Below are 27,498 nucleotides of genomic sequence, written 5' to 3' on the forward strand. Positions count from 1 at the left end.
ATGTGTTACCCTAATAACATTAAGTCATCCATCATGAGGTCTTTTGTAGTTTTTATGGTGTTTAACAATACATTTTAAAGTGAAAAGCAGACTTTTATAGTTCCAGAAGGTTAGTGTATCAACTTTATATCATTTAACAATTTAAACGGTAGTGAACCTTAAAATAAACAGGCAATTACATTCTGTAAAGCCAAAAAAAAGGTCAACATATTTTTTATGGTACGTACATTTCTGGCAACCTGCCAGTATGTTATCGTAAAATTTAACAGGATTTCTTTACAGTGTATGTCTATAGATTATCAAGAGAATACATGTACTTTTACGGTAAACTATTGTTAAAATTAAGGTGAAAACAATAATCAGGCATTCCCTGCATGACCATTACGTTTTATGGAAATAGTTATGTTTCTTCTTATAGCTGATAACAGTTATGTATATTGGGGTATTCTATGTTATTTTTTATTTAGTTGATTTAATGTTTATTGCTTTATTTTAGTGTCACATGTGTTACCCTAATGGTGTTTTGGCCTTTTGTAGTTTCTACATTTGAAAGTGAAAAGCAGATTTGTAGAGTTCCAGAAGGTTTGTACATTAAGTTTATATAATTTAACAATATAAATGGTAGGGAACCGTAAAATATACAGGCATCACAATTACATCGCTTAAAGCCTGAAAGATGGTACATTTATTTTTTATGGTACATTTCTGGCAACCACGGCTGCCGGTATTTTACAGTAAATTCAACTGAATTTTTTTTCCACAGTGAACTGCACTGAATATGGGAATCGGCATTGATTTTAGACTAAAATGACATTTTTACAAAATGTAACGATTTTGGAAAGAAGAAAAAAAACCAATAAGAACTAAAACAGTATTAATCCATGTAAAACAACAAACATATCTGTTTGAACTTTTGTCAAAATGACATCATCTTACTAACTGAAATCTCTTTGTAGGTGACAAGCTTAAAATGCCAGCCCTCAACATCATTTTGTAATGTAAAGGATTACTTTAAGGGGGTATTTGTGGGATTGACAGCAATTCGTTCTCTTTATAATAAGATGCCTGTAGTGTCATGATATTGAGTGCATGGCAAGTAATGTCTGACTAAACTATAAAACTATTAACCCTGTTACCTTTTTGAAGGATATTACTTAAGGTTGAGAAAGCAAAATGCCATTCATTAACACTGAAAGACATTCTCTCAGACAGAATGTTTAAAATAATACAAAAACACTTCAAAAATCACCCTTTAAATTAAACAGTAACTTTACCTGTGAGTTCCTGTTACTGTCTTAGCCAAGATATTCCCATAAGCCATGTGCAGTCACTGATTCCTCCAGCATTGCAGGATTCATGCTTCCATAGTTACATAAGGAATGTAGATGGTTAAAAAAAAATCACATTTTCATAAAATCCCCAAATTTATGTTTCTGAAGACAGAAACCATTATTCTTGGAATTTCCATTCAAATAACTTCTGTCATATATTTAGTTCTTTTTAATTACAATATTTTCGTCCATCCTTCATACAGTTAACCCTTACTCTTCAAAGTTCCCCAATGCTGGTTTTCTAAAACACATTCAGTTCAATGTATATCTATAGATCAATAATGTTCCATAACATCGATCAAAGTTATCCTAATGTATGCAAGTGCCAAAAATGTTACCCCTGTGATTGGTCAATTCCATGTAGTTGGTGTTAATCAATGTCAGCTCAACCTTAGACATGCCTTCCCCAGTCTTGCTTGAAATAGACCACAGCTTTAAGCAATTTATCCCTTTTTACCATCCTCTACAACCTTATCCATATTCTCGGCCTTCTGACCTGGAGTAATGCCAATGGCGCTCATAAAACGACTTAGATAATTAAAGTTGCCTCAAATCATAGTCGTGAGACCAGGTGAGAGACCAGCAACAAAGGGGTTATACCACCTCCCTCCCATCCTGGCCGCACCCCATCATCCCCTCCGCCCCAAAAGTTTTGACCCGCTTAGATGGCTATAAAAGAGACGGTGGCTCTGCCGTGTCTTAGCAACACCTGTGCTCTCTTCCTGAAGAAGTCTACAAGAGAAAAGAGGTGAAGAACAATGATGCGTTCATTGCTTAAGGTCACCGTTCTACTCTTCTGCGTTCAAGTAGGAGAAGGACATTGGCTTAGAGCACTACTAGGTAAGGCTGGAGGTCTAGACCTTTGGGGTTAGAAAAGAAAACTTTCTGTAGACTTATTAGAGGGTTCTTGCGCATCACTCGTCTACAGCAACTACATAATGTTGAAGAGTTTGGCATCCAAACCATTTAGATACTGAACAAAAAGCACATCTGTGACTTGATGGTGTAATATTTAGTGGGCTAAATACTTGGGGTACAGACCCCTAACCCTAATTTATCATATTTGAGATGTGATTGATACCTCAAATGGTGTGGTTTGTAGAGGAATGGTGTGATAAATCTTTTTTAAGCAATCACACTTACAATTTTCGCCTGGTGGATGATAAAACAGACAAAAAAGATTTGCATTGATGTAGGGACCATAGTCATACCTGGGACCAGAATATCAGAGAATTTGGGCTTTTTTGACTTGGGCCAGTAAGCAACCCCCCAGAACACCCTAGCAAGAGCATCGCAACACAACGCTCTAGTGTTAAGGTGCTAAACTTTGCCAGGGAAATCACCGTTCAAGTTCCCTTCAGAAAAAGTGAGTTTTTACTTTCTTTTTCAGAGGTCCAAGGACAGACTGATTCCCCTAAGCCAGAGCTCCGTGATGAGGAGAAAAGAGAAGGTGAGAGTGAAGAAAAGGAAGGTTCATGGAGGCACTTGGAAAGGATGATCCGTTCCCCCCGCAGTGTTGAGTCCCCATGCTCTCTGCACTCCATCCTTCTTCAGGTGCGAGACCTCGGGCTGGGCTACGAGTCTGACGAGACAGTGCTGTTTAAGTACTGCAGCGGGACCTGCCCTCGCATCGCCACCAACCACGATCTGACACTCACTAACTTGCTGCACAGCGGCGTCTTGCAATACACCAGCCACTGGCACCACCAGCCCTGCTGTCGCCCCACTCACCATGAGGACATGGCCTTCCTCGACAACAACCACCGCTGGCACAAAGTGGAGAAACTCTCTGCAGCTGCATGTGTCTGTATGGGGTAGGGTTGAGGGTTGCCAGTCGAGCTCTTTGACGGTTTGCTTATCCTATTGCTTTAGAGACAATAAGCTGGCTTTGAACTTAAATAAAAGGTTATTTTAGATACTACATTAATTCAGGAAAAGAGATTCATACTCACACTCCTAAAGTTTTGATTGTAATAATGTGTATGAACTGATGTGTATGAAGTTGTATATGTTCTTTTCTCTGATGACATGGCCTATTTGGCTTATATTGAATTTGACGTTATCAAAACATTCAGGTTTGAAATATTCCGTTTTGGTTATGACAACACAATGACATGTTAAATAACCCAATTCTGATAATTATCACTTTGTCTGAAGAACTGACAATCTGAACATAACATAGAACTGTATTTATGTATTATAAATTATTTATTTATTTGCAACACATTTTTAAATGCCTATTAAATTATTGTTAATCTTTTTTTATTTCATGTGCCTTGTACATATGTGTACAGTTCTCATTAAAAACAGAAGCAAAAATGTGTTGTTTTGTTCTGTGCTTATTCATATTTCCTAACTTCACTTGGTTGATAAATAATGAACTTTCGCGGCAAAATTTTTTATGTATTATATCTGCAAACATACAAAATGGATCCTAAAGTAATACAGTAGCTGAAAAACTAGATATTCTCTAGAAAAACTAAACTTGTTGAATATTAAGAGAATTTAGCATCATTAGCTTTTGCATCCTTTTGCAAATTCTAGACATTTGTAGCAATTAAAAGAGTAATCTTTACCTGTAAAAATTTAAATAAACATTTTATTACCTTTCCATTTTAACATAGGAAAAAAACTATAATAATAATAATACTATCCAAGCTCCTACAAATAGATGATTCATATTTGTCCTGCTCTTGTGTTTGGTACTGAACTCACGCAACTCTGCTTTGATGTCTTCCATGGCCTCTTCATTTGGCTCCGCCCCCACACCTGAACACACCCCTCAATATCAGTCAAAAGGCAGGGCTGTGTTGGGTGAAAAGATAGTGATTGGACGACAGATTTCCCAACAGGCAACTTTCAGGGAACCCTGAAGGGAGAGATTACAGGATGATAATTATTAAATACGCTTACATCATAGGTTACTTGACCCTTTTTACGAGGGCTTCAGCACCCTTAAAATGCATCATCAATAGAGCCTGAAACATAACCATATCTTCTGAGAAACAATAATTCAGGTATATGGGTGAAGATTAGGTTGTGATTGGACTGTTGTTATTTTGTCCAGGCTGACCCACCTGACAGCATTAGTAGCCTCTTCATTAAACAGCACACAGTCCACTTTCTAGGGAACAAGCACAACTTTGGAAATATAAGACCGTAATCTGCAGGGCCGCCCCCCCCTATGGCTCCATATATATATCAGTGGGTGTAACCATAGTGTTCTGGCATGTTACCATGGTAACCACTGTAAGTTTTGAAATCTAATGTGTCGTCTCTGTCGTGTTCTTACCCCAGCATGTCCAAAGAGTTTGCGTGCCACCTGCCCAGTTGCCACATCTCAGAGAATGACAGTATCCGAACTTCATGAGCAGAGCTGACTGTTGTCATAAGAGCTGCAAACACAGAGACTGAAGTGTTTATTACACACCAAATCAGGACAAAAGTGAATTATAATACAATATATAACAAAAACACACACCTGTCCCCATCCAGCTCCTTGTATCCATGACCGGTGTAAGTCTTTAGTAGAGCCCAAGACACTCCACAGCTTCAGAAATGTATCTCTGCCACATCGGCTGGAAGGGTGAATGAGTGATTATCAGGTTTCCTCACTGAAACTCACATCTACAGCCTTATCTGAAGTCTGACTTTAAGATTTGAGTATTGGTCATAATAAAAGAACATTGGGGAAGAATGGCTATTAAAAGGAAACAGGCTTAGAGTAAACAGGAAATTGCCACTAATCGGTTGGGTAAAACAGGTAAATTTGCATTTATTCATTCATTTATTCAGAAGTGACTAGAAGGTCTACATAATATTTGCCTATTTTAACTCATCACATTGAATTTTCAATGAAACATCTTTTAAAGTTTTTCAGCTTCATAATATCAGATTTCACCAGCATGATAGCACACATACATCACCCAGCCGTCTATTTGATGTGTGTGTTTACATCTGGAAGACGTTTTGCTCATCTGCAATATGTCTATAAGACGTATGTCAATAAGGATGTCTTGGATGTCAAAAAGACATTCAGCACATGTGTTTGAGATGTTTATGACTTAGAATTTTCTAATAAAACTAAACTTTTTAATATACTACTAACTGGTAGATTTTGATAAAGGAAAATAAACTTAGAGAAAATTAATCTTTGTAGTATCTAATAGTTTTTTAATCAATAGTAGCCTAACTAATAGTATAAATGTACGCTTTTAAAATGAATAAGCCTGTGTGTGTTCTTGCTGTGGGTCTATAGGAATTCACTTAAGCGTTGATATGCTGTTTTATATATATATTTCATCACATTAAGAGTTTGTTTGCAGTAGTCCTCTTGAGATCTCGTAGCAGCCGCTGTTTCTTGTTGTTGTTGTGTAAATGTCTTTAATTGCTTCATCATTTTACAGTTATCCCTTGTACTGTGTACATCATGTTTATTAAGTCATCATGATTTCATGCTGAACTCTTGAGCAGTCTAACTGCATTTTAAATTTTTTATATATTTTTTTAAAACAATGTCTTGTGCACAGTTTAAATTAATTTAAATTATTATATTCATAATAATCAGCTTTTAGCAGAGAGATAAATCCTGTCGAGTCTCACACATGATTGGTTGTGCGCATCTCGTAAAAAGACTCATTTTTTTTACGTAAAAAGATCTCTTAATGTACGTTTGCTGGGTATATACGGGTATTGTATTGATTTTAGGTTAAAAATGTCCAAGACGTTATCCTGGACAGGTTTCCTGAGAATCACCAATAAAGGTCTCCCAGTAAGCCAAAACGCTTGCTGAGATTTGAATCCACCTTCTTGAAGAAGCTTGTTGTTTTTCCTCAAAAGAGATCGTTATTTAGACTGACCGTTGAATCGCACTGCTGACAGAAGATGCCGTGGCAGCTGAAGAGTCTAAGGATGCTGCAGAGGAAACACTGAGCCAATGGGGCCAGTGCCCCTTGACTATCAGGGGCCCGGGGCTGCAAGATCTCACATCCCATCAACCTTTAAATCCAATGTTTATACATGCATAAATATGTGGGCACCAGAGTTTGTACAAGGACCCCTCAACAGGGCCCCAGAACGCTTATAGGACCCTTTTGCCTTCCTGTTTCTGATAACTTTTTTGAGCAACTCTTTAACCTTATAACGCTGTGCATATCATATTTGATACATCACTTTCTAAAGCCTCTACAGCATTACGATGTGGATGAGATGTCTACTGTCTCCTGGTGAAAGTTTCAAAAAGAAAATTCGCACCAGGGACCTTGCTAGTCATAATCATTTAGTCATATTGAAGTAACCTGCTCATTAGCACTCTCTGTTATCTCACAGTTCACACAAGTTATCCTCATAGTTTATGTATTACACCATTACAAGGTTTATGCCATGCACCATTTTGTTGCAACAATTTGTATTTTTTTATTTGTGTGCCATCAAACTGATACATTGTCATGGTTTAAAATGTATTAAGTTTGCTTGACGAAGCCAATTTGGTTCAGGATATTATCAAAATCCCTAAACTGAGACCAGAAAGTATAACACTAACTCCTTCAAGAGCTCTCAAGCTACATCCACCAAATTTGGTATAGACATTCAGACTATTCTGGAATAGTGTGATATGTCTTTTCTAACTGAACAGATGTACGGTTTTCACACAGCGGACAATCAATAATTGGAAAAATCTCATTCACTTACATTGATGAAATGTTCCTTAATTTAAATAGCAACTATCAAATGTAAAGAAACACACAAAAGGTCTTCTATCTACTTTAAGACTAATAGATATTCAGCAACTTAATGTATTGTCTGTACATCCATCAAACTACAAAATTATTACAACACTTTAACTGCCAGACAACCCAGATATGTCTGTTTAAGAGTGTTTCATCTGGAAAGCATTGCAATCTAATTAACAACTGCTAAACATTTGAAAAAGATTCAGATTTGCAAACATTCTCAATAACAAATGTCTCAAAGACATCTGATGAGTGTCTTATTAATATCTGAGAGGAAACTGTATGAAGTTATACTGTACATGACAGTATGAATCAAAACAGCTATTTACACTGACTATGCAACCATAAACAATTTATTGTATTACAAAAAAGGCTGGCTATTGTAACATCACATGTTTTACTAACGAAATGATAAAGAAAAGAAAAACAAAAAAGAGATTTAGTCTTAAATGAGACTTAAGACTGAAAAACTAAAAAACATGACTGTTCAAGCAGCTCTGATGTTCCAATGAATATAGATGTCATTATTTAAAATTCTAGAGCACGCATCTTTCCCAAACTGTGGATTTTCTGTAATTAAAATAAAAAAATAAAAAAAAAAGATATGCCAAATTTAAAGACAGCAGAACAGAAATAGTTGGATAAAAATCAATGAACCAAATCAGTGGTTCAGAAGCAAGTTATTTCTTCTTGCCCTTGCTGGGTTTGGCTAACAGTGCAGGATCAATCTGATCTGGAGTCAGTCCTCTGACAGAGAAAAGACGAGCAGCACGCTCTTGTAGTGTCCCTCCACACTTCATCCCTCGCTCCATCAGCTCTTTCTTCAGACGCTCCAGACCCAGAGACTCCAACTGCTCCACCCCACTCACAGAGAGCAAATCCAATGGACCCTCCACCTACAGAGGAAAACATATCCGTCAGACAATCCTAAATCCATCAGGCAATACTGAACATGTTCCATGCACCTAAGGGTGTCAATAGTCATGTTCCCATTCAAGTTACAAATTTAATTCCTGCACAAATTTGCAAACAATTTGCGAATAAACCAGCAACTCCAGTACCATGTTTCCAAGAGAACAAAAAACAAACAAAAAAAACGTCACTTCTGGGGAAATTGTTGCAAAATAAACCATAAGAATCACAAGCGAGCATGCACATTTTTAATGTTTTGGAGCTTGTAATGGTTATCTTCCATATTTTTGAATGAATCTCTGCTGTGTGTGATGCTCTCATGGTGTTTACTGGTTGCCTTTATGTCACAATGCTCTTTGTTAGTGACGACAGAACTATTAATAACTGTTTTCAATTTTAAAATGTTAACATTTCACAATTACTGTTAGTTAAACATAATTTTACAGTGTAAGGCATGAATATATAACTACAGCAAATAACTTGTAAAAGTGTGGAGAAGGGCACTTTAAAAAGAAATCATCAGTGTTAAAATATTGGTGACTGGGATTGGCCTCAAATTTCCTGATCAATGCACCATTATTTTAATGTTCACATATTTAAAAAAAAAAAAATCAAGAAGATTCACCGTTTCTTGTGTCTGGCTGCTCTCAGCTGGGCAGTTTTCTGCTTCTGTGTTTGGCATTTGTACATTTTCCTCTTCGGTGCTCCCTCTCTGGACTACCTCAGCTGTACATTCAGTCTCTTTTTCCCTCTCTACCTCCTCCTCCTCCTCCTCATGGTTGTGTGTTGGGGAGCAGGGTGCAGGACTTGAAGAGGAGCTGATGCTGCTGGGCTGTTCCTGAGGTTCTGCACTGTGCTGCCCTCTGCTGGTGAAAGGCAGCAAAGCAGGTTTGGGAACATCAGAACTACAGGAAGCTCCAGAGGAAGAGGTGGAGGGAGAGGCATCACTATCACTGTCATCACTGCCTTCACCAGAGCTCCCCATCTCATCCAGATCCCCAATGCCAGTCCTATTTGATTAATGAAATCCAAATTACATCAGGGATCACTTTTCATCTTCAAAGAAGTAGCAGCATGCAAATTTCACAACTCGAGTCTGCTAGTTTCCATGAATTAAGCCCTACTCACCATAAACATTTCCTTTTTGCTTTCTTTTGCTTGTCGGTCAAAGTTGGACGCTTGCGGTTCAGCCCCTCGTCTGCCTGCACAAGCCCACTAGAAGAAGCCTGCATGCCTAAAGAAAACATTATTAACTTTACTCTCAACCATGACCTCTACGGTCAAATGTAAATCTAAATTTAAAGGTATTGTTCACCCAAAAATGAAAATTCTCATTAAGTTTTTACATTTACTGACCCTCATACCATCCCAGATGTGTATGACTTTCTTTCTACTGCAGAACACAAACAAATATTTTTAGAAGAATATCTCAGCTCTGTAGGTCCATACAATGCAAGTGAATGGTGATAAGACGTTTGAAGCACATAAAGGCAGCAAAAAAGTAATCCATATGTCTCCAGTTGTCTAACCCAAGTCTTCAGAAGTGATATGACATGTGTGGGTGATAAACATATCAATATTTAAGTCCATTTTATTTACTATAAATTATCCTTCTTGCCTAGTAGTTGGCATAATGTAAGAAGAATGTAAAATCACCAAAAACAAAAGAAGAATTTGAAAGTGAAAGTGGAGATTTATAGTAAAAACTGATTAAATATGGATCCATTTCTCTCCCACACCTATAATATCTCTTCTGAAGACATGGATTAAACTGCTGGAGTCTTATAGATTATAGCCTATAGACTAGTCTTATAGCCTTTATGTGCATTTTGGAGCTTCAAAGCTTTGGTCACCATTCACTTGCATTGTATGGACCTACAGAGCTGAAATATTCTTATAAAAATCATAATTTGTGTTCTGCAGAAGAAAGAAAGTCATACACGCCTAGGATGGCATGAGTAAATCACAAGAGAATTCTTATTTTTAGGTGAGCTATCTCTTTAAGTCAACAAAAGCAAACACTATCACATGAATGAATCCAGTTGTCTAGGTACCTTTCAGTACGGAGTCCTCAAGTCTCTCAGACAGGTCGTGGCACTGCTGCTCGTAATTCGTATCTGTGAAATAATGTTTTGGTTCTGCCAGTTTCCTCTGAATTCGCTCCAAACGACGCTGTTCCTTCTCCGCATCTCGGTCCGCCTGCTTTTTCAACCACTCTGCCATTCTGAAAACACACACAGAAACACACTTATTTATGCAAATCTGATATTTAATACATTTGCAATTATTAGGCCACCATTACAGCCACCATTAATAGATGTAAATAATCAAACAAGCCTGCAAGAGATGAATATGATAATTATCTGCATTACTCTTTCTCGTGATTAACATCTCGAAGTCTCCTTCCACTCAGATCCCTGCAGGCCTCACGGTTCGTGGTCTTTTCGATTTGAGCTCCGAGAGCTCTCAACATGGAGCCAAACCCTTTGAAACAAATATGTTAAATACAATACATATATACACAAAAGAACTAAACCTTAATTTAAAGCTTTCAAAGTTTAATATCTATGGGAATGTTAATACGTTAATGCACTCAAGGGAATATTCCCTTTTTTGTGGTAATCAACAACATGTAACAAATGTTGTCAACTGAGTTTAGCATGTACTGAACCCGGAATATTCCTGTACTGTGTTATCTGTTACCTCCTTTGCCTCCATATAACCGAGGCTCCACACGGTACACCAATCCAGCCTGAAGCAAATCATTACTGTAGAATAAGCGTCCATTACTCTTCACGTAGAAATCTGTGAAAGGGGCACCCTGAGAGGAAAACTCAAATTTTAAGTCATATTGATAATAATCGCCGAGTTCACATTTCAGAGGACATTAATGGTTGTTTTGTTATTTTAATCACTGATTAACTCACCTCTTTATTGGTAAAATGATCGATCAAATCACTGACAGTCGAGCCCGGGGCGACAGTTACGTTTGTAAATCTCAAATCGGGGGAAATCACAAAGAGCTCCATGTTTTCTTCTCCGTTCTCGAGTATAAACTTCCGACGTTTATTTACAATGACGCAACTACGGAAGCCGAGAGAACCCAAAACATTGCAATGCCTGTTGCAGAAAGTATAACTGTAACAATATATAAATATAAAAAATATATATATATATATTGATAAATAATCATAAATCATACAAATAAATTGTCTGAAATGTATATGGATTTTTAAAAGTTATTATTCTCTCTAACTTTGTTTTTGTCGAATACCTTTTTTGGATGTTGTTATTATTAAAGTCAAGTCAAGTGGTTTTTATTGTCGTTCAACCATATATAGTTAGTACTGTACACAGCGAAACAAGACAGTGTTCCTCCAGTACCATGGTGCTATATAAAACAACATAGGACAAACACAGAACCACATGAGACTACACAGACTAAATAATATTTCTACATAAAGTGCACGTGCAAACGTGTGCAAAAACGTATGGGACAGTACAATAAATTACTAAAAGGAATAGGACAATAGGCACAGTGAGAGACAGTGCAGCGCTGACCAGTACACATTTGTAATCTGAGTAGTGCAAAAAGATGACACTTTCTAAAAATGCCAAATGTATAACATACTATGAGATAGTGTTCTATGGACATAGCAGTTATTGAGGACATAGTAGTTATACAGTCTAAAACAGATAGAAAGAATAATAATTCATTGAATGTGGGTACCAGCACATGTGGCAATTCAAGGCAATGAAGAAGCAGACAAAATGGCTAAAGAATCATTAAGGATGGATGAACCAAGTATAAATATTTCACTTAGCAGATCAGAAGGGAAACATTTGGTGCAAGGATCCGTCTTTCAAGACGACACAAAATCTGACTGCACTGATTGGCTATTATGGATAAACTACGCCCCATTTTTAAAACTAAACTTTGGAGACAGGCTCATTTTGTTTATGAGACTAATAAATAAGATAATATACAGTTTTACAACATGAATGCTGCTCAGATTGCAGTTTGTTGAAGAACGATGACGAAGGGTAATTCTTTCAGGCGAGATCTCATGTAAACAATGGAGAATATCTCAATATTTCTCAGATTTATCACTTTTATGGACAAAAATTTTTCAATGAACACTTGACATGGACAATTGACCCAAGTGTGACGAACTGGATTCATCTAGCGATCACAATTTCATAACAAAAGTATGAAGTCCCGTTTTGATATTGCATGTTTTCATTTGTACTCCTGGTACAAATAACTAAATTGCTGTTTCTGGAGCATTGCTATCGTGAAATAGAGATCGGATATCTATGTTGAACCCTTAGACCTTTGAAAAGATGTTTAATTTGTTAACATTTCTTACATTTATAGACAGAAAATTATATATTAAACGTAAGCAGAGTGACGTCACCACCGCATGTGCCTATCAACAGGTTAATAAAAAAGTTAAATCATTCATAACACAGTATAACATATATTGGAACAAGTTATATTCACATATCTAAGAACAGGACATTCAAATCTTAACTATGCATTACACATCATAGGGAAACATAATACAGGTTTATATAAGGTTTGTGCAATAAATGACAGTTGAGCATGTGTTGATGGTATGTCCTGTTTATGAAAGAGAAAGGAAGAGATTAAGGAAGAATTAAACACCGTAGTAATTCAAGAATTCATAATAAGCAATATCTTAAATGATGGTCCAAATGTGAGGAAACAAATGAAAGCAATGAGATTTATTAGGAGCAGTGGATTAAAGAATAGGATGAAGGGAATATGAAGGAATATCGATTTGATTATCTTCACAATCTATTACAGAAGGTGGCGGTATGCACCTATTAAGTTGGTTCGCAACCCGCCATAAAAACCTAAAGAAGAAGACGACGACGACGACGAAGAAGAAGAAGAAGAACGTCCTCCGGAGGTCGCATTTGTCGACCGTAAACGTCATCGAGGCTGTCTCGTTTCATTTATTTTTTATTATTATTGGGAATGCAAAAAAGGTTAAAACAATTTTTTTATAAATATAAGGGCATATACATAAAAGCCATTGACAATGGATAAAAAAAAAAAAAAAAAAAAAAATACATGAAACGAGACAGCCTCGATGACGTATGTGGCTCTATGTTTGTTAAGATATATACAGATGCTTCAAAAACAGAAGATAATAGAGTAGGAGCTGCGTTCATTATACCAGAAGTGAATGTTATGTTAAATAAGAGAGTAAGTGATAAAATGTCAGTGTATACAGGAGAAATGCTGGCCATTCTCTTAGCCCTTGAGTGGGTTGAAAATAGTAGGTCAAGGGAAGTGTTAATAGGGTCAGATTCAAGTAGTGCGTTAACCAGTATTAAGAACATGAAATCAGAAGCAAGACAGGATATTTTGTTGGAAATAGCCCAAGCTGTTTATAGAATTAATAGAGTAGGAGTAGTAGTAAAATTCATCTGGATTCCAGCCCATATAGGAGTAGAAGGAAATGAAATGGCAGACAAATATGCCAATAATGCAACAAAAAGAACAGAGATAGATATGGCAATAAGTTATAGTAAGGCGGAAGTTAAAAGCATAATCAAAGAAGAAATGAGAAAGAAGTGGCAAGTGGAGTGGGATATAGAAACAAAAGCAAGAATGTACTACAGTATCCGGAAGAGAGTAGGAGGTATGAGAGAAAATAGTAGAAATAAAAGGGAAGAGGACATTATTTCAAGAATGAGATTTGGGCATACTGGATTGAATAGTACGCTTAAATTAATAGGGAAGCATGAAACTGGGATGTGTGAGGTCTGTAATATTAACGAAACAGTAGAACATGTAATTATTAATTGTTATAAGCATAAGGAGGAAAGGATGAGGCTGAAAGACTGGTATAGAAAAGAAAAAATTAGATTTGAAATGAAGGAACTATTACAAAAGAATTCAGGGCATGTAGGGTATAGAGCGATATTTGTGTTTTTGAGTAATACGGGGCTTAGTAGAAGGATATGAGTTTAGTTTCCTTAGAAAATTGTATTTATTAATAATGAAAATGTATGAATATTAATAATGTTATTAGATATTTATGAAGTTATTTATTGGTTTTATTATGGATGTATGTAGGTATTTATATATTTAGTTTAAGGGTAGTGAGGAAAGGCTATTGTGATCCACACTCCATATCAGAAGGTGGCGGTAATGCGCACTTAAAAGTTGTTTGCCAACCGCCATTAAAAGAAAGAAGAAGAAGACGTATGTGGCCGACAAACGCGACATCCGGTTGACTCTTCCTTCCACAGAATGACATTTCAACATGGCGTCGCTCTGTAAGGTGATCTACAACGTGAGCGCCAGATCGTCTTCGCTCCCAAAATACAGTGTTTTTACCACACTCAGATCATTACACAGCTCGGATGCGAGCGGACCTACTGGAGGAGATGCGGGTGCGGATGATAAATCATCGGAGAAAGTTAAGAGTGGGTTTGCAGCCGCGTATGAGCTGCATTCGGACATGCAACAACAACAGAGGGGCGATCAGGGCGCAGCGGTGCGGCTCAGCTCCAGGGACGAGACCTCTTTCGCTTCGCTCTTACGGCACTCCCCGCTCATGCAGATGGGACCTGCCAAAGACAAGGTGGTAGTTGGCAAAATATTTCATATCGTCAATGAAGATCTGTACATAGATTTCGGTGGGAAGTTCCACTGTGTGTGCAAGAGGCCGTCCACGGATGAGCAGAAGTATCAGAGGGGCAGCAGGGTGAGACTGAGGCTGGAGGATCTGGAGTTGACCTCACGGTTCCTGGGAGCGAGCACCGACACGACGCTACTGGAGGCGGACGCCACTTTACTGGGACTGTTGGAGAGCAAAGAGGCCAAGGCGAAAGAGTAGCTGGAGACCACTCAGATTGAATTGTGTGAATGGACTTTATATTGTGCTGCATGACAAATTAAAATAAACATTACGCCTTCTCAGAATTGTATTATTGTTATTAATGTTGCCTGGCATCTTATTTGTAATAATCAATCTGTATTATGTATGTTGGCATCTGCCATAAAAATCCAATTGGTTAACCACTAGTTTAGTAGTGCTGCAGTAAATCCATGGTATGTTTTTTAAAAAAAAGGTCCAACATAAACTACTGTTACAAGGTGACATATCACACATTACAATACCTAGTTAAGAAACATATGCAAAAGTCAAATATGATATTTTATATTTAGATGCACAGCATGAAAACAATCTAGTAGAGCAAAATTCCCTGAATGCTTTAGCTTGAGTTACGTATATAATGATTAGATTATTAATTAAGCATTGAATCACAGTGATAAAAGCTGAGTCGTAACATTACCCCTGGAAATAAAATGTTAATTGTATTTTTAAAGACACCAGTGCATAAAGGTAAAGTTAATCTACCATCATCAAATACACAGCACTATATGTGCAAGGTACAATAACGCAGGGTTATTGTCATACTGTGTTAATTAGCTCTCTGAAATGCAGCAATAAATATTTCCATCATGGCATTTACATCTCTGAAATGATCTCACCAAAGATTAAATGGTCTTATTAATGTAGTGGTCAGTTTAGTGGTGTAGAATACATCTTGTATTATAAGGAGGTCCCATTTTTTGGGCAAAAGCAGAAGCTCGGGAGATGTTTGAGTGTTTTAAGGAGCATGTACTGTATTGCTCGGGCATCTTTGGGTGTAATGACTATAAAGCTGTAGTTGTGGAGTGGGTTGATGCTTCTTCCTTTCCTGTTCAGCTGGATTTTTCGAGTGAAATTGTTGGATGGGAAATGACGTTATCCTTCAGAAATTGATCATGAAAAGTGGGTCTTTCATATATACTTCAAACAGGGCTAAACTATATGTCCCACCACTTGGAAAGCCAAAAGAAGACAGAAACCCAACCTCACTGATATTGAGCTCTGCAACCCCGTTTCCTGCTCTGTAAAAGCCTCTGTTGGAGAAGACACGTTTAATAAGAAGTTTTAGTGGAATATTAGTAAACAGTGTTACTGTAGCATACTGAGGCATTGACATCATAATGTAAATGATGTACTGAACATAGCCTCCAATTTGACCAGGCAACGAACAAAGATGTCAAAGTCAATCATGTCTCCATCAGAATAAAGAGCCACCAGTATCTGATGCAACTTGTTATTAAGCTTAAAGCCTTTGGACAAGGAGATACACAACCATCTAACCAGGAGCAAACCAGTCTGTCTACACACATGTCCAAGTTGATGTGATTTACAGATATGCACTTTCACATAATAAACTTTGAAAACCAGTTATTGCCTGCTGACTCCCAGCCAGACACATCTCGTACGAGCTCATGGTGCCCGGTTTATCCGGATCAAATTGTCTGAAAATGCCCTGCACATGAGAAATAGAAAAATTAGTTTAGGTTACCATGCGAACATTATGGACATTAGTCAGAGTTGAAGCCATATTTCACACAAATGAAAACAAGGCAAGAACTACAGGGGATACAGCCAAGAGTATGGTCTATTTAATGTGTTCTTTTCAAAAATGTGTGTTAAATGCCAGTGTACAACAAATGTATGTGTTGGAAAACATGGGTTGGGAAAATTAAACCTACTGTAATTAGGGCCAGGGTCAGAAATTGGAGAAAAAATGCCACAGAAAGTTGAAATTTTCCCATGTGACAGGACAAAAATGTCACAATCCACGTGCCTCTTATGAATGTTTACAATAATAATAATTATAATAAACTTTATTTTATATAGCGCCTTTAAAGTGGCCTCTCAGTGTGCTTTACATAGAAAGGAAAATAAAATACAGAGCTTAATACAAGATATAACATGCATCTCTAAACAACTAATGATTAAACACAGAAAATAAAGTGATAGTATTACTAAAAGCCTCCTGGAAAAATAGTTCCATAGCTTTGAAGCATAAGAAGAGAATGCCCTGTCACTTATAGAGCATAAATAAGTCTGAGGAACAGTTAAAAAAAAAACAGATTTAGAGGAATGGAGATTGCGCTTTGGTGTGTACGTTGATAAAAGCTCAGACAAATATTGGGGAACCAAACCATGCGAAGTCTTGTAGGTAAGCGATTTTTAAAAACAACACGGAACCTGACGGGGAGCCAGTTTAAGGATTTCAAGATAGTAGTGATGTGGTCACTTGCCCTGGCCCTAGTCAGGATTCTGGCAGCTGAGTTTTGCACATATTGCAATTGATTATGTATCAACATTATACTGCTAAATAACTGACAAGAGGCATTCCCAACAGACATTTTTGCATTAATTCAAATGTGCTTACCTATCCGTGTGGTGCTACATGTTGCATGAGCAATCTATTGACAAATAGGTTCTGGGAAAAGTATATATTTGGGTTCACATAACAATTATGTGCACAATTCAGAGGTTTCTTTTTACTCCACTGATGAATAGGTTTATATTTAGGTGTTGGGTTGATAAAATATACATTCCTTTTGACTTTATTACATAATTTACAACTAAAAATACAACTTGCTTTTGGCGCAACCATGTGGACATTTCACCTCTACAACACTACCAGATTCAGCCACTAGGGGCAGTTATTCGATTTTGGGAAACAGACAGATTTCAGCAGCAGAACCTTTAACCTCCTGTGGTCAAATTTACAGTGTGGTCAGGATGAGGTAACCGCCATAAATCTTCAGACTGAGAATTGATTTGGACATACTGTATTTGACATTAATGAATGGCATCAGAGACTATTTAGCAGAGATGGGCCACTTCTATTAAAATGAATGGGAGAAATTGGAATGGTCAGCGGATTTAGAAGGGAAGTCCCATCTTACAGGTATAAGAGCCAATCACCTTCTAGATACAGACATCACCTGTCAATCAACTCAAGAACGCCTATGCACATTAGCTGTACAAGCAAAGGTAAAGAAGAACAATTTATGATACCAGTGTTGTCAGATTTTATTGCTGATTTGAAATATGTACTTTGATCGTAATCTTGTCCAACTGCCTTGGGGATTTCTGTCTTTCCCCATTCAAGTAGATAGGAGTTGTACTTTTATGCAGCTTTTTTACCTAGATACAAGCTGCCCATGAGCGCACCAAAGATGGCCACCGAGAGAACTGATTTGCTAAAAAGACTCTGGCGGCATGCTGAGTGTTTAGGAAAAAATATGGCCCCATAAAGGTAAAAATGACCCTGAAAATCAATTCCAGGGGGAAAATATTCCCCACTAATCAATGGTTTTTGACCACAAAAGGACATAACCGATTAAACACCCAAGTTTTCATTTAAATCACGTCACATGTACCATCCTGACTAAGGTCCATATGATTTCATTGAATGCAGGATTAGGAGTGCAGACACATTGATGTCTGAGTGATGCAGCATTCAGTTCCTCACAGCCACTTTCTGATTGTGTTCCACAGAATCTGAAACTCCACAATTCTATCTATGTGTGTTTATGTTGATAAACATAATGATACTCAGCCTTACACACTCCATATGGGCAGTGGTGGCTCAGTGGTTAAGGCTCTGGGTTACTGATCAGAAGGTCAGGGGTTCAAGCCCCAACACCACCAAGACACCACTGTTGGGCCCTTGAGCAAGGCCTTTGAACCTATCTGATCCAGGGGTGCTGTATCATGGCAACCCTGCACTCTGACCCCAGCTAAGCTAAGCTGGGATATGTGAAAAAAAAATAATTTCACCATGTATATGCAGAAATGTATGTATAATGTGTGACAATTGATCAATTAAATTGGGTGGGGGCGAGCCAGGAACAAACAGTGACACTGTTGTACAATGGACCTAACTTAATCTCAGTAACAGCCCTGTTATTGGACACTTTCACTCAGTAATCATCCTGTTATTAGACACTTTGACTAAACAGTACATTTCTACAAAGGCACTGTTTACTAAAACTAGGGCTGTCAATTGATAAATTGATAACATTGAATTTAATTACATTGACATGACATACCAATTAATTTAATGAAATGAATCACAATTAATCACATATAATCATTATTTGTTGAGAAAGGACCAATAATACATAATTCAATATGAATAATACATAATAATTAACAATTATAATATATAGGTCCTATAATAAATAAAATAATTCAGATTAAAATATATTGCATTGTTGAGGACGACAATAACAGCATTAATTAGACAATCCAAAAAGTTCCTTTAAAATCAATTCCCATATCACTGAACATGAGCCTACGGTCGACACCAATCCATTTTGCAATTGAGTTTGTCAATCTGTCCTGTTCTCACAGGATGCGTTCTTTTGTTCCGTCTGCACTTTTTAAGTTGTCGTCTATGTGTGCCAGATGGACCTTTTTAGTGTCTCGTTGGTTTTCAGCACTGTAAATGCTCTGTTTTTAAGGTGCTCTGTCAAGTAAAAAGTAGTTGAAATTTTGAAAATCGAATCTTGAGATTTTTGCCTTTCCTTGTGCTTCGTCCAGCTGTCAAGAATGCATCTTGTGTCCTGTACGCTGCTTGTGAGGTTTGTTAAGGAACGCTGATTGCCCCCTCCTGACACAGCACATAAAAACACATGTACTTCAAAGGCCCTGTCTCAAATGGCAAACTTGTGGACTGCGGGTCTAGTGGCCTTCATTTGCATGTTCCTGCGAAGTCCACAAGACAGTAGGATGTCCCATTTGACATTTTAGAGCTCAGAGGGGTGCTCACGAGTGCCCTCAATGCGCCCTTCGGCTAAGCCTATATCAATGTGAGCTCCACAGTGAACTACTGAGCTGGAGGAAAAATCCAGGTGGACGATTTGATGTCAATTGTGGATTAAATATTGATTTTAAAAATACCTTTTTTTACTGATTATCAATGATGAATCCCTTGCTTTTCTTGAGTATACAGTCTCATATTTAACTCTGATGTGTATAACTGGTTCTAAACTTGGTTTTATTTAGTTTTCCAGAGAAATGGAATTACTCCTATTCAGTTTCTATTGAATAGTTTTTATTGGGGAAGTTTTACGTTCATAAAAGTAAGTACTAACTAAACACTAAACCTTTGTTTTTGTTGTTTCAAAGAGAATTTTAGAACTATTGTGAGTCTCAAAATTATCCAAACAGGAGAGAATACTTTCTATCATATAAGTTATAGCTTGTAAGATTGCTTATATTTATTAATATGGCAATGTTCGTTCTACCATTTATATACTCTCACGAGCACTTCATTAGGTACACCTGTACACCTACATATTCATGCGATTATATAATCAACCAATCGTGTGGCAGCAGTTAATGGAGCTTCAGTTAATGTTCACATCAACCATCAGAATGGGGAAAAAAATATGATCTCAGTGATTTCGACCATGACATGATTGTTGGAGCCAGACGGGCTGGTTTGAGTATCTCTGTAACTGCTGATCTCCTGGAATTTTCACGACAACAGTCTCTAGAGTTTACTCAGAATGGTGCCAAAAACAAAATACGGAGTGGTGGTGGCATAGTGGGCTAAAGCACATAACTGTTAATCAGAAGGTCGCTGGTTCGTCCCCACAGCCACCATCATTGTGTCCTTGAGCAAGGCACTTAACTCCAGGTTGCTCCGGGGGGATTGTCCCTGTAATACGTGCACTGTAAGTCACTTTGGATAAAAGCGTCTGCCAAATACATTAAAAAAATAAACAAATAAAAAAATATATATATATATATATATATATATATATATATATATATATATATATCCAGTGAGTGGCAGTTCTGTGGACAGAAATGCCTTGTTGATGACAGAGGATGGCCAGACTGGTTCGAGCTAACAAAAAAGATAACCCCTCTGTACATAACTGCAGAAGACCACATCAGACCATTTATTAGGACCATAGTGTTCCTAATAAAGTGCTCAGTGAGTGTAAATATCTGCAGAAGTGGGGCTGTGTGTTTATTTTAAATAATTAATTGCACTAAATGAACATATTAAATTGACTACACTACTAAAAACTTGCATTTGAATGTTTCTGCTTCCATACCCCTATGGGTCAGTTCAAGACGACACGTACATTTAATATTAAGGTGAAATGTGTATTTCCTCTGTTAAAAAACTTATATGAAGTTACTATGGTAGTTTGATAGAAACTATGGTTTCCATGAAAAAACGTTGTAAGAGGAAGTACCTCAATGATTCAGAAGGGGAACCAGACAGCCACAGTCAAAGAGGGGAGGAGAATGTGTATGCGTGTGTTTGTACAGTGAGTTAACAGCAATAGACTTCAGCTCTGAACATTTTCAATCAATGAATACTATTCTCAAAACAGCCTTAATCTCCAAGGACAAACCCATGTTTGTTGGCAAACCTAGTCATAACTCAAAGGTAAAATTTATTTCAGCGATAAGCTTTCTCGACCTCCTCCACCCAGTGTTTGCTTTACAAACACACACACTTTGTAGGACGCTGATGAGTGCACACCCTTAAACACACACACACACACACACACACACACACACACACACACACACACACACACAAGCCAGCAAGCAAGCTGTAGGCTGTGATGAGCGGCCAGCTATCCCAGAGTTCTCTAATGCTACATCACACCAGTGCCTTTGTGACTCATATCTCTGGCAGGAGTTTAACCATTTCCCACCAGTCAGGGAACACACACACAGAGATGTAGCCCCCAACACACATTTCCTCTTAGAAAAACTATTTGTTTTGTAAATTGTAATCGTAGTGGTGAAATGAATCAGACGATTTGTGATCAAAACACTCATTAAACTAACTGTCTGGTTATCTTGATGGTACATTCTGTATATGTAATATATAAATAGTATATAAGTGATCAAACTGAACCTGTTACAAACAAAAACTAAAGACGAGGCAGGAGCTGTTGTGTAATTCATGAAGATGAATCAGCAACATGTTAATAAAACATTACAACATATCAATGTTTTGAATCACACTACACTAAATAGAACACTCATGATGTACATACATCCCAAGAAACCACTGAAAAACAGCTGCATTAAATATAAACTCCAGACACTTTCATCATGTCGAACTCCCATGAGCACATTCCAATCAGAAGTGTTAAGTCCTTATGCCCTGTTCCCTTCAAAGACAACTACCCTCCACTCTGAGGGTTTCAGGGGCCTGAAATGTGATAACGGTCAGTCACAACTCACTTCTACAGTGATTATTATTGGACATTCTGTTTGGAAAGACCCTACAACATGGATTGTGCTCTCTTGGAAGGAACCATCAGGGCAGGTGAGAACACAGATATTGTGCGGTGAGCAGATTAACGGGGCAGGTGCATTCTCATTCTAGAACGCATTTGATTGGACAAAGGTTCTCTCATACAGTTTGACATCATGATTTGACTGTGTCTTTCTAGTCGGAAGAGAGAGACTCCAGAATTTAAATGCTTATATCTTCTGAAAAGGAATTTTGTCAACCTTTAGAAGTACACTGATATATAGATGACCCTAAAGCTAATAGATATGTACTAAAAGCCGAACAACTTTCATTTTGAATTCACAGGGTCTTTAAGAGCTAAAACCCATAGTTATCGGTTGTTCCCCTTCTGTCACTCACTCAACGTTGTGTAAAATGAAGTGACACAAGGGGTCTTCCTGGGATGCCAAACATACCTCTGAACCTGAGAAAAGGCCAATGTCAAGTTTGCATGCCCCGCCCCGGACATACAGGTATAAAGGGAAGCGGGGCAGCGAGAATTTTTCTTACGAGCCGAATGGTTGTGCAACAGCAAAGCTGAGTTTACCACTGTTCCACTCACCTCTGTTGGCAAGAAGCACTGCTGTTGGATCTAAGGCGCATTTCCAGTGGGGTTCAGGTTGATGCATATGAGACCGCTTCAGCACTGGCTACAGACTCGAGTCCCGAGATGGGCATGGTGCCACTGCAAATACCGTGTGACAATCACCCCTTCTTGCCGTCAGACTTTCAACTCAGACCTCTGCATCCTGTGGACCGGAGTCCCCTTGCAGCAGGTGTCCAGACGCGTCGTAGTCACCACAGACGCCTCTCAACAGGGTTTGGGCGCCATGTGCATTGGGCACATTGCCACTGGCCACTGGACAGCACCCCGGCTGCATTGGCACATCAATTGCCAAGAGTTGCTGGCTGTATCTTGCTTGCCCTACGGAGGTTTCTCCCACTAATACGGGGCAAGCACATCTTGATCCGTTCAGACAGCACCGCCTGTCTCCTCCTTTGGAGTCAGCCGTGACTCAGGTCGCTGCGCGCCACTTGCATCCCTGGCAACCGCAACACGATGGCAGACGTGCTGTCGCAGCAGGTTTCGTCCAGCGGAGAGTGGAGGCTCCACCCCCAGGGTGTCCAGCTGATCTGGAACCGATTCGGCATGGCACAGATAGATCTCTTTACCTCCCAGGACCTCTTTGACTCCCACTGCCCGCTCTGGTACTACCTGACAGGAGCTGACTCCTCTCGGGACAGACGCGCTGGCCCACAGCTGGCTCCGGGGGCTGCGCAAGTAAGCATTTCCCCCAGTGAGCCTTTTTGCACTGGTGCTGTGCAAGATCAGGGAGGAAGAGGAACAGGTCATCCTGGTGGCCCCTTACTGGCCTACCCAGACCTGGTTCTCGGATCTTATGCTCCTCGCAACAGCACCTCCCTGGAAAATTCCCTTGAGGAAGGACCTTCTTTCTCAGGGACCGGGCACCCTCTGGCACCCGCACCAAGACCTATGGAACCTCCACGTCTGGCCCATGGACGGGATGCGGAAGATCTATTGAATCTACCACCTGCAGTCATAGACAAGATCAACCAAGCCAGAGCTCCCTCCACCAGGCAACATTACGCCCTAAAGTGGCGCTTGTTCGCAAATTGGTGTTCTTCTTGGACCGAAGACCAGCAGTTCGGTCAGTGCTTTCATTCCTGCAGGGGAGGCTGGAGGGGAGGCTGTCCCCCTCCACCTTGAAGGTGTATGTAGCTGCTATCGCAGCCCACCACGACGCAGTAGATGGCAAGTCCCTAGGTAAGCACGACTTGATTATCAGGTTCCTGAAAGGCGCCCGGAGACTGAACCCTCCTCGGCCTAGGCTATTCCACCTCCTGGGATCTCTCAGTGGTCCTCTCGTGCCTTCAGTGACCCCTCTTCGAGCCACTTGATTCAGTTGAGCTCAAGGCCCTCTCCCTGAAGACGGCCCTCCTGATCGCGTTAGCCTCCATCAAGAGGGTTGGGGACCTGCAAGCGTTCTCTGTCAGCGACACCTGCCTGGAGTTCGGTCCGGCACATTCTCATGTTATCCTGAGACCGCGTCCGGGCTACGTGCCCAAGTTTCCTACGACCCTCTTCAGGGACCAGGTCATAAACCTGCAGGCAAGCTGCCCCGGGAGGAGGCAGACCCAGCCTTCTCATTGCTGTGTCCGGTACATGCTTTGCATACCTATTTGGACCGCATGCAGAGCTCTAGATGTTCTGAGCAGCTCTTTGTCTGCTTCGGCGGACGGAGGAAAGGGAACGCCGTCTCCAAACAGAGGTTACCTCACTGGGTCGTTGATGCCATTTCCTTAGCTTATCACACCCAGGCCGTGCCCGCCCCCTTGCGGGTTCGAGCACACTCTACGAGAAGTGTGGCATCCTCGTGGGCACTGGCCCATGGCACCTCCTTAGCAGACATCTGCAGAGCAGCGGGCTGGGCAACACTCAATACCTTTGCCAGATTTTACAATCTCAGGGTTGATTCGGTCTCATCCCGTGTTTTGTCAGGTCTGAGCCGGTAGAACTCGGTAATGCGGCACAACCGACTGGGTGTTCCGCTTGCACACAACGTTGATCCAGTGCGCCTTCTATCCTGGATTAGCCACTAAGCGTCGCTCCCTGGTTGTTCTCCTCCCTAGCCTTCTGGCCTGCAAATTCATCTGAGACAGCCTCCCCTCCTTTAAGCGAAATAGAACAGGCTGAATTTTACTTTTCGAAAGATCTAGATGGTATTTTCAAATGAACTGAATATTTTGGAAATTAACTTTGGAACAATAACATTTATTGTTGAATTTTATGAAATTTTTCCAAACTAAATATTAAATTCATAAAAATACAACAATGTCTTTTGGTTTACCACATTCTCAGCAACCTTTTGGTTACGAGCCCCAAGCTTAAACTGCTACACCAAACCAGATAAAAAAGTAAATGTGTGGATTGGAGGCTGGTGAGAGAAACTATCATTTAAATAGCACCGATTTTTTGACAGCACTCATTCAATGTTAAAGATTAAGTGTGTCATTTTTGCACCACTAGCACCACCAAATGGAATTGCAAAAATAAACATTTTAACGCAAATGGTTAATTCACCCAAAAATGAAATTCTCTCATGATTTACTTACCTTTAAGCTATCCCATTTGTGTATGACTTTTCTTCTTCAGCAGAACCGAAGTGAAGATTTTTATAAGCAGTTTTCAGCACTTTTTGTCCATACAATGCAAGTAAATGGGTGCCATCAGGCTGCTGGCTATTTGACAGACCAAAATGCATATTTAGGCAGTATAAAAGTTATCCACATGACTCCAGTCGATCAATTCATGTCTTCTGAAGCAAAACCGATAGGTTGGTGTAAGAAACAAATCGATAATTCAAACTTTTTTTACTTTAAATCATTGCTTCCACCCAGCGCTGTATTGCTGTTTGAAATGACCTAACTCTTGCGTGATGTTCGTTCCTCTGTTGTATACAAAGCGCACACTTCTGACTTCTCGCATGTTAGCACCATTGCGCTAACATTTCTGATGTGTCAACTGGTGGCAGGAAGCTATTTTTTAAAGTTAATAAAGTTTTAATGATCTATTTATTTTTTACACCAACCTACCGATTTGCTTCAAACAATATTAATTGATCGACTGTAGTTGTGTGGATTATATTTATGATGCCTGAATATGCCTTTTGGACCGTCAAAAAGCCAGCAGCCTGATGGCACCCATTTACTTGAATTGTATAGACAAACTGAGCTGAAATCTGCTTATAAAAATCTTCACTTCAGTTTTTCTGAAGAAAGAAAGGCATACACATCTGGGATGGCTTAAATGTAAGAAAATAATTTGAAGATTTCTTAATTAGAAGTGTCGAGCTGGACAGGCCACGGATATTATAAACGTAGACTGGCATAGAAAGAGTCATTTATTTTTATGAGTAAAGCCCTACCTTGCTGGTTAGGATTAGGTATGGGGTAAGGATAGGGTGGGGTATAGTTTCTGTAACAAACCAACAAAGGCATTTTATAGCGCAATTAAGACACAGGGTTGACCATTTCTTTGGAATTAAACTTGAGGTTAAGTGCCTTGCTCAAGGGCACAATGGACATGGCTCATGCCTCACTTCTTGATTAGATAGAACCAACAACCTTCTAGTTACTAGTTTTAACGGCAACACTAGAACAGAAAAAAAGATTCCTCTTATGGGCTGCAAGCTTAGGGTTAGAAAAGTTCATTTATAAATGTGTTGATATCAGACATCCAGAGATAAAAATGAATTGATGTTATGGTGGTTCATAATGTGTGTTTTAATGTACTGCATATACTGTATATATTGCACTGTACTCCAAAGTACTTCAAAGAATACTATAGTATTACCATGGAACATTTTTGCTGTGTCTGCAGAGAAGTGTGTGAATATAATCCATCACTGTCAAACCTACAATGACAAACAACCTTCATCTTTCAAATATATCTCTCATCATACTGTATTATACTATGTTACTGTAGACAATGGATCTCACTGTGTGATACAGGTGTGTGATGTTGTCAGCCTCATAAATGCCTATAGAACAGTGCATCATCCTCAAACTGTAAACAACTACAATGTGTACTCTAAATAAACAACCAACGTTTTACTTGTCTGCGGTTTTCTTTGAGGTGCAATGGGGCAGATCCTGCACTTTTTTAGAAAACACGGCATTGCCTACTGATACTAAATGTCAGCTGACTTGGGGATGTGAAACCAATAGGCCAGACATGAGCATCAGCACTCTGATTGAATTACAGTTTCGAAAAATCTGAAATTTTCTAACATTAATATTTTTTTATTAATAGAATCGACTCCAATGCCGACTGTTGTCTAAATGAACATAATTAGGTCTTAGATACCCACCCTTAATTCATGAATAATTAATGTGCACTGTATATTATGATTGCTGTAACAATAAAGTTACATTGCATTTATTTTCGTTTCACGCGCACCGTTAGAAATACATCAAATAAGCTATTTTGAAATAAGTATATGTAGTTTCATTACTTGTGGCTAGAGATATAGGGCAGAGGTTTTATAATGTTACACATGTGTAAACTGTCGCTATCATTACCAGCTAAATATAATGGAAAAACAGAATAATGATGATGAGCCGTGCAGAAATGACAGACGAACAATCAGGGTACAGCAGTGCACGGCGACACCCATAGGGCGGGACCATCGTATAATTGACAGCTGAGATGCCAAATGAATAGTGTCTGCTCTGGGTCTCACAGAGCCTTAAAGGGACCGGAAGTACCATTGTAGTAACAGACATCCATGCATAAAAATACAAGTTCATACAGTATC

General features: G+C 38.9%; 2 protein-coding genes across 2 annotated transcripts; one reads left to right on the forward strand and one right to left on the reverse strand.

The window, feature by feature from the left end:
• Positions 1-6,730: 6,730 nt before the first annotated feature.
• On the reverse strand, positions 6,731-11,044 carry LOC127639872 (replication stress response regulator SDE2-like). Its single transcript, XM_052122173.1, has 7 exons — positions 10,903-11,044; positions 10,679-10,796; positions 10,348-10,459; positions 10,030-10,199; positions 9,104-9,209; positions 8,601-8,985; positions 6,731-7,959 (listed from the first exon to the last, which is right to left on the reverse strand). The coding sequence occupies exons 1-7, from the start codon at positions 11,002-11,004 to the stop codon at positions 7,744-7,746; spliced, it is 1,209 nt and encodes a 402-aa protein (XP_051978133.1). The 5' UTR covers positions 11,005-11,044; the 3' UTR covers positions 6,731-7,743.
• A 3,072-nt stretch (positions 11,045-14,116) lies between these two features.
• On the forward strand, positions 14,117-15,619 carry mrps28 (mitochondrial ribosomal protein S28). The gene has a single exon (XM_052121613.1). It carries the CDS (start codon positions 14,278-14,280, stop codon positions 14,851-14,853), a length of 576 nt encoding a protein of 191 aa, XP_051977573.1. The 5' UTR covers positions 14,117-14,277; the 3' UTR covers positions 14,854-15,619.
• Positions 15,620-27,498: the final 11,879 nt, after the last annotated feature.

This window comes from Xyrauchen texanus, chromosome 48, assembly GCF_025860055.1.
Source record: "Xyrauchen texanus isolate HMW12.3.18 chromosome 48, RBS_HiC_50CHRs, whole genome shotgun sequence".
Classification (NCBI taxonomy): Eukaryota; Metazoa; Chordata; class Actinopteri; order Cypriniformes; family Catostomidae; genus Xyrauchen; species Xyrauchen texanus.

Excerpts from the sequence above, each read along its gene's own strand:
- mrps28 (XM_052121613.1), top strand. The coding sequence starts at position 14,278 with ATGGCGTCGCTCTGTAAGGTGATCTACAACGTGAGCGCCAGATCGTCT.
- LOC127639872 (XM_052122173.1), bottom strand. The coding sequence starts at position 11,004 with ATGGAGCTCTTTGTGATTTCCCCCGATTTGAGATTTACAAACGTAACT. Across the intron at positions 10,200-10,347 it reads GATGTTAATCACGAGAAAGA|AATGGCAGAGTGGTTGAAAA; the intron begins GTAATGCAGATA and ends GTGTGTTTTCAG. Across the intron at positions 7,960-8,600 it reads GCAGCCAGACACAAGAAACG|GTGGAGGGTCCATTGGATTT; the intron begins GTGAATCTTCTT and ends TTTCCTCTGTAG.